Source organism: Lagopus muta, unplaced genomic scaffold (assembly GCF_023343835.1).
Source record: "Lagopus muta isolate bLagMut1 unplaced genomic scaffold, bLagMut1 primary scaffold_170, whole genome shotgun sequence".
NCBI lineage: Eukaryota > Metazoa > Chordata > Aves > Galliformes > Phasianidae > Lagopus > Lagopus muta.
The window spans coordinates 32398-40460 of NW_026040217.1; the positions used below are offsets into that span (position 1 = coordinate 32398).

Genomic DNA, 8063 nt, shown 5'->3' on the forward strand with positions numbered 1-8063 from the left:
TATTGCATTTCCGGGGTCCCAAACCGGCGCCATTTTGGGCCTCTGTCAATCATCCTCATCACCCCGCCCCACGTAGTGGCACAGCCAATCGTAGCCCAGCTCCGCACCCCCCCCCCCCGCAGCTCTGCCATTTTGGGTCTCTGTCAATCATCCTCGTCGCCCCGCCCCACGTAGTGGCACAGCCAATCGTAGCCCAACTCCGCCCCCCCCCCTCCCCCGCAGCTCCGCCATTTTGGGCCTCTGTCACTCATCCTCGTCGCCCCCGCCCCACGTAGTGGCACAGCCAATCGTAGCCCAGCTCCGCCCCCCTCCCCCGCAGCTCCGCCATTTTGGGCCTCTGTCACTCATCCTCGTCGCCCCGCCCCACGTAGTGGCACAGCCAATCGTAGCCCAGCTCCGCCCCCCCTCCCCCGCAGCTCCGCCATTTTGGGCCTCTGTCACTCATCCTCGTCGCCCCGCCCCACGTAGTGGCACAGCCAATCGTAGCCCAGCTCCGCCGCCCCCCCCCCCCCCCCCCCCCCCGCAGCTCCGCCATTTTGGGCCTCTGTCACTCATCCTCATCGCCCCGCCCCACGTAGTGGCACAGCCAATCGTAGCCCAGCTCCGCCGCCCCCCCCCCCCCCCCCCCCCGCAGCTCTGCCATTTTGGGTCTCTGTCACTCATCCTCATCGCCCCGCCCCACGTAGTGGCACAGCCAATCGTAGCCCACCTCCGCCCCCCCCCCCCCCACAGCTCCGCCATTTTGGGCCTCTGTCACTCATCCTCGTCGCCCCGCCCCACGTAGTGGCACAGCCAATCGTAGCCCAGCTCCGCTGCCCCCCCCCGCAGCTCCACCACTGCTGTCCCCCGCCGGGGGTCACGCTCCACGATGCGGCCCACCTGTAAATGGGGGTCATTAGGGCTCATTAGGGGTCATTAGGGCTCATTAGGGCTCATTAGGGGGGAATAAAAGGCGGTGGGGGGCCTGGTGTGGGGCAGGGAGGGTCATTAGGGGTCATTAGGGGTCATTAGGGGTCATTAGGGGTCATTAGGGGTCATGAGGGGACATTAGGGGTCATGAGGGGACATTAGGGCTCACTGGGGGTCATGAGGGGTCATGAGGGGTCATGAAAGGTCATTAGGGGTCATGAGTGAGGGGCCATTAGGGGTCATTAGGAGTCATTAAGGGACATTAGGGGTCATTAGGGGTCATGAGGGGTCATTAGCGCTCATTAGTGGTCATGAGGGGTCATTAGGGGACATTAGGGGTCATTAGGGGTCATGAGGGGTCATGAGTGGTCATGAGGGGACATTAGGGCTCATTAGGGCACATTAGGGTTCATGGGGGTCATTAGGGGTCATTAGGGCTCATTAGTGGTCATGAGGGGTCATTAGTGGTCATGAGGGGTCATTAGGGGTCTTGAGGGGTCATTAGGGGTCAATAGGGGACATTAGGGGGACATTAGGGCTCATTGGGGGTCATTAGGACTCATTAGGAGTCATTAGGGGACATTAGGGGTCATTAGTGGTCAATAGGGGTCATTAGGGGTCATGAGAGGTCAATAGTGGTCAATAGGGGGTCAATAGGGGTCATTAGGGGACCTTAGGGGTCATTAGGGGTCATGAGGGGTCATTAGGAGTCATTAAGGGACATTAGGGGTCATTAGTGGTCATGAGGGGTCATTAGTGGTCAATAGGGGTCATTAGGGGTCTTGAGGGGTCATTAGGGGTCAATAGGGGACATTAGGGCTCATTAGGGCTCATTAGGGGACATTAGGGGGTCATGAGGGAGTCATTAGGGGGACATTAGGGGTCATGAGGGGTTCATTAGGGGTCATTAGGGCTCATTAGGGCTCATTAGGAGTCATGAGGGGTCATAAGGGCTCATTAGGGGGTCATGAGGGGTCATTAGGGCTCATTAGGAGTCATTAAGAGACATTAGGGGTCATTAGTGGTCAATAGGGATCATTAGTGGTCATGAGGGGTCATTAGGCTCATTAGTGGTCATGAGGGGTCATGAGGGGTCATTAGGGGACATTAGGGGTCATTAGGGGTCAAGAAGGGTCATTAGGGGTCATTAGGGGTCATGAGGGTCATTAGGGCTCATTAGGAGTCATTAGGGGACATTAGGGGTCATGAGGGGTCATGAGGGGACATAAGGACTCATTAGGGGTCATGAGGGGTCAATAGGGATCATGAGGGGTCATTAGGAGTCATTAAGGGACATTAGGGGTCATTAGTGGTCATGAGGGGTCATTAGGGGTCATGAGGGGTCATTAGGGGTCATGAGAGGTCATGAGGGGGCATTAGGGGACATTAGGGCTCATTAGGGGTCATTAAGGGTCATTAGGGCTCATTAGGGCTCATTAGGGCTCATTAGGGGGGAATAAAAGGCGGTGGGGGGCCTGGTGTGGGGCAGGGAGGGTCATTAGGGGTCATGAGGGGTCATGAGGGGACATTAGGGGTCATGAGGGGACATTAGGGCTCACTGGCGGTCATGAGGGGTCATGAGGGGTCATGAAAGGTCATTAGGGGTCACGAGGGGCCATTAGGGGTCATTAGGAGTCATTAAGGGACATTAGGGGTCATTAGTGGTCATTAGGGGCTCACTAGGGGTCATGAGGGGTCATTAGGGGTCATCAGGGGGTCATTAGGGGTCATCAGGGGTCATGAGGGGTCATGAGGGGAAATGAGGGGTCATGAGGAGTCATTAGGGGTCATTAGGGGTCATTAGCGGTCAATAGGGGTCATTAGGGGGTCATGAGGGGTCAATAGTGGTCAATAGGGGTCAATAGGGGTCAATAGGGGGTCATTAGGGCTCATTAGGGGACATTAGGGGTCATCAGGGGTCAAGAAGGGTCATTAGGGGTCATTAGGGGGTCATGAGGGGTCATTAGGGGCTCAGGAGTCATTAGGGGACATTAGGGGTAATGAGGGGTCATGAGGGGTCATAAGGGGTCATTAGGGGTCATTAGGGGTCATGAGGGGTCAATAGGGGTCATTAGGGGTCATTAGGGGTCATTAGGGCTCATTAGGGGACATTAGGGGTCATTAGTGGTCATGAGGGTCATTAGGGCTCATTAGGGCACATTAGGGTTCATGAGGGGGACATGAGGGGTCATGAGGGGGTCATGAGAGGTCATGAGGTGTCATGAGGGGGCATTAGGGGACATTAGGGCTCATTGGGGGTCATTAGGGACTCATTAGGACTCATTAAGGGACATTAGGGGTCATTAGTGGTCAATAGGAGTCATTAGGGGTCATTAGGGGTCATGAGGGGACTTTAGGGGTCATGAGGGGTCATTAGGGCTCATTAGGGGACATTAGGGGTCATGAGGAGTCATGAGGGGACATTACGGCTCATTAGGGGACATTAGGGGTCATTAGGGCTCATTAGGAGTCATTAGGGCTCATTCTGGCTCATGAGGGGTCCTTAGGGCTCATGAGGGGTCATGAGGGGTCATTAGGGGTCATAAGTGGTCATTAGGAGTCATTAGGAGACATTACAGCTCATTAGGGCTTATTAGGAGTCATTAGGGGACATTAGGAGTCATTAGGGATCATTAGGAGTCATTAGGGGACATTAGGGGACATTAGTGGTCAATAGGGGGTCATTAGTGGTCATGAGGGGTCATTAGGGGTCATTAGGGGACATTAGGGCTCATTAGGGGTCATCAGGGGTCATAAGTGGTCATTAGGAGTCATTAGGGGTCATTAGGGGCTCATTAGGGCTCATTAGGAGTCATTAGGGGACATTAGGGGTCATTAGGGCTCATTAGGGGTCATTAGGGCTCATGAGGGGTCGTAAGTGGTCATTAGGAGTCATTAGGAGACATTACGGCTCATTAGGGCTCATTAGGGGTCATTAGGAGACATTAGGGGACATTAGGGGTCATTAGGGCTCATTAGGGGACATTACGGCTCATTAGGGCTTATTAGGAGTCATTAGGAGACATTAGGAGTCATTAGGGGTCATCAGGGGTCATCAGAGGTCATTAGGGGTCATGAGGGGTCATTAGTTGACATTAGGGGTCATTAGCGGTCATTAGGGGTCATTAGGAGTCATGAGGGGTCATTAAGGGTCATTAGGGGACATTAAGTGTCATTAGGGTACATTAGGGGGTCATTAGGGCTCATTAGGGGTCATTAGGGCTCATTAGGGGTCATTAGCGGTCATTAGGGGTCATCAGGGGTCATTAGGGGTCATTAGGGGTCATTAGGGGACATTAGGGCTCATTAGGAGTCATTAAGGGACATTAGGGGTCAATAGTGGTCAATAGGGGTCAATAGGGGTCATTAGGGGACATTAGGGTACATTAGGGGCCATGAGGGCTCATGAGGGCTCATTAGGGTAATTAATTAGCGTTAATGAAGGAGGCACCTGCCCGCGGCGCTCTCCCAGCACCACCATCACGCGGTCGTCGGCACCACGAGGGATCACCGTCTCCAGCATCGCCTCCTGCAGCCCTGGGGGGCACAATGGGGGGCGGCTGTGGGGCGGCTATGGGGCGGCTATGGGGCTGTTATGGGGCAGCTATGGGGCAGCTATGGGGCAGCTACAGGACCGCTATGGGGCAGCTATGGGGCTGTTATGGGGCCGCTATGGGGCAGCTATGGGGTGATGTGGGGCGGCTATGGAGCTGTTATGGGGCTGTTATGGGGTGATGGGGGGCTGCTATGGGCAGCTATGGGGCTGTTATGGGGCTGCTAAGGGGTGATGTGGGGCGGCTATGGGGCTGCTATGGGGCTGCTATGGGGTGATGGGGGGCGGCTATGGGGCTGCTATGGGGCTGTTATGGGCTGATGGGGGGCTGCTATGGGGCAGCTATGGGGCAGCTATGGGGCAGTTATGGGCAGCTATGGGGCAGCTATGGGGCAGCTATGGGGCAGTTATGGGGCAGCTATGGGGCAGCTATGGGGCAGCTATGGCGCTGCTATGGGGCCACTTTAAGACTGCTATGGGGCAGCTATGGGGCAGCTATGGGGCAGCTATAGGGCAGCTATGGGGCAGCTATGGGGCAGCTATGGGGCTGTTATGGGGCCGCTATGGGGCAGCTATGGGGCAGCTATAGGGCAGCTATGGGGCAGCTATGGGGCTGTTATGGGGCCACTTTAAGACTGCTTATGGGGCAGCTATGGGGCAGCTATGGGGCAGCTATAGGGCAGCTATGGGGGCAGCTATGGGGCAGCTATGGGGCAGCTATAGGGCAGCTATGGGGCAGCTATGGGGCAGCTATGGGGCAGCTATGGGGCAGCTATAGGGCAGCTATGGGGCAGCTATGGGGCAGCTATAGGGCAGCTATGGGGCAGCTATGGGGCAGCTATGGGGGCCGCTATGGGCAGCTATGGGGCAGCTATGGGGGCCGCTATGGGGCAGCTATGGGGCAGCTATGGGGCAGCTATGGGGCAGCTATTGGGGCAGCTATGGGGCTACTATGGGGCTGCTATGGGGCCGCTATGGGGCAGCTATGGGGCAGCTATGGGGCTGCTATGGGGCTGCTATGGGGCTGCTATGGGGCTGTTATGGGGCAGCTATGGGGCTGCTATGGGGCCACTTTAAGACTGCTATGGGGCCGCTATGGGGCAGCTATAGGGCCGCTATGGGGCAGCTATGGGGCAGCTATGGGGCTGTTATGGGGCCGCTATGGGGCAGCTATGGGGCTGCTATGGGGCAACTTTAAGACTGCTATGGGGCAGCTATGGGGCCGCTATGGGGCGGCTATGGGGCAGCTATGGGGCTGCTATGGGGCTGCTATGGGGCAGCTATGGGGCAGCTATAGGGCAGCTATGGGGCAGCTATGGGGCAGCTATGGGGCAGCTATGGGGCCGCTATGGGGCAGCTATGGGGCAGCTATAGGGCAGCTATGGGGCAGCTATGGGGCTGTTATGGGGCCACTTTAAGACTGCTATGGGGCAGCTATGGGGCTACTATGGGGCCACTTTAAGACTGCTATGGGGCTGCTATGGGGCAGCTATGGGGCAGCTATGGGGCAGCTATGGGGCTGTTATGGGGGCCGCTATGGGTCAGCTATGGGGCAGCTATGGGGCTGCTATGGGGCTGCTATGGGGCAGCTATGGGGCAGCTACAGGACCGCTATGGGGCAGCTATGGGGCCGCTATATGGCCGCTATGGGGCAGCTATGGGGCAGCTATGGGGCAGCTATGGGGCAGCTACAGGGCCGCTATGGGGCAGCTATGGGGCAGCTATGGGGCAGCTATGGGGCAAGCTATGGGGCTGTTATGGGGCCACTGTAAGACTGCTATGGGGCAGCTATGGGGCCGCTATGGGGCAGCTATGGGGCAGCTATGGGGCAGCTATGGGGCAGCTATGGGGCTGCTATGGGGCCACTTTAAGACTGCTATGGGGGCAGCTATGGGGCCGCTATGGGGCTGCTATGGGGCAGCTATGGGGCAGCTATGGGGCCGCTATGGGGCTGCTATGGGGCAGCTATGGGGCAGCTATGGGGCAGCTATGGGGCTGCTATGGGGCCACTTTAAGACTGCTATGGGGGCAGCTATGGGGCAGCAATGGGGCTGCTATGGTGGCAGCTATGGGGCAGCTATGGGGCAGCTATGGGGCTACTATGGGGCTGCTATGGGGCAGCTATGGGGCTGTTATGGGGCTGTTATGGGGCTGCTATGGGGCTGTTATGGGGCCGCTATGGGGGTCGCTATGGGGCTGCTATGGGGGCCACTTTAAGACTGCTATGGGGCAGCTATGGGGCAGCTATGGGGCAGCTATGGGGCAGCTACAGGGCCGCTATGGGGCAGCTATGGGGCTGCTATGGGGCTGTTATGGGGCCACTTTAAGACTGCTATGGGGGCAGCTATGGGGCCGCTATGGGGCCGCTATGGGGCAGCTATGGGGCAGCTATGGGGCCGCTATGGGGCAGCTATGGGGCAGCTATGGGGCAGCTATGGGGCCGCTATGGGGCAGCTATGGGGCAGCTATGGGGCAGCTATGGGGCAGCTATGGGGCCGCTATGGGGCAGCTATGGGGCAGCTATGGGGCAGCTATGGGGCCGTTCCCCCCCTCACCCTCCACCAGGCGGCCGTCGTCGGTGCGGCACACGCAGGTGTCTGTGGACAGCAGGTCTTCCACCTGCATCTATGGGGCAGAGGGGGGGGGGGGTCACCACTTATGGGGCACAAGGAACTGCTTATGGGGCGCTGGGACCCCCATCCTGCCCCACAGATCCCCACTTATGGGGCACAAATCCCCACTTATGGGGCACGAACCCCCATCCCACCCCACAGATCCCCACTTATGGGGCACAGGGGCCCCCCACCCTGCCCCATGGAACCACTTATGGGTCCCAGGCCTCCACTTATGGGGCACCAATCCCCACCTATGGGGCACAAAACCCCCATCCCACCCCCACAGATCCCCACTTATGGGGGCCCAGACCCCCACTTATGGGGCACGACACCCCCTATCTCACCCCACAGAACCACTTATGGGGCCCAGGCCCCCACTTATGGGGCACAAATCCCACTTATGGGGCATGGAACCCCCATCCCACCCCACAAATCCCCACTTATGGGTCCCAGCCCCCCACTTATGGGGCACAGGCCTCCACTTATGGGTCCCCAAATCCCCATTTATGGGTCCCAGCCCCACACTTATGGGTCCCAGCCCCACACTTATGGGTCCCAACCCCCATTTATGGGTCCCAACCCCCACTTATGGGTCCCCAGCCCCACACTTATGGGTCCCAACCCCCATTTATGGGTCCCAACCCCACACTTATGGGTCTTAGCCCCACACTTATGGGTCCCAGCCCCCACTTATGGGACCCACATCCCCACTTATGGGGCCCAGGCCTCCACTTATGGGGCACAAATCCCCACTTATGGGGCAGAAAAACCCCCCATCCCACCCCCACAGATCCCCACTTATGGGTCCCAGCCCCACACTTATGGGTCCCAGCCCCACACTTATGGATCCCAGCCCCACACTTATGGGTCCCAACCCCCACTTATGGGTCCCAACCCCCATTTATGGGTCCCAGCCCCACACTTATGGGTCCCAGCCCCACACTTATGGGTCCCAACCCCCACTTATGGGTCCCAGCCCCACACTT

General features: G+C 58.0%; 1 protein-coding gene across 1 annotated transcript; it reads right to left on the reverse strand.

Annotated features, from left to right (window-relative positions):
• Positions 1-689: 689 nt before the first annotated feature.
• Positions 690-7207, reverse strand: GPKOW (G-patch domain and KOW motifs). Its single transcript, XM_048932961.1, has 3 exons — positions 7018-7207; positions 4361-4446; positions 690-879 (listed from the first exon to the last, which is right to left on the reverse strand). Exons 1-3 carry the CDS (start codon positions 7085-7087, stop codon positions 754-756), a joined length of 282 nt encoding a protein of 93 aa, XP_048788918.1. The 5' UTR covers positions 7088-7207; the 3' UTR covers positions 690-753.
• Between the last annotated feature and the right edge of the window lie 856 nt (positions 7208-8063).

Bases quoted from the DNA above. Each gene is read 5' to 3' on its own strand.
- GPKOW (XM_048932961.1), bottom strand. From the start codon at position 7,087: ATGCAGGTGGAAGACCTGCTGTCCACAGACACCTGCGTGTGCCGCACC. The intron at 4,447-7,017 runs GTGAGGGGGGGA...TGTGCCCCCCAG, and splicing joins CGACGGCCGCCTGGTGGAGG to GGCTGCAGGAGGCGATGCTG. The intron at 880-4,360 runs GTGCCTCCTTCA...CCCCATTTACAG, and splicing joins TGGGAGAGCGCCGCGGGCAG to GTGGGCCGCATCGTGGAGCG.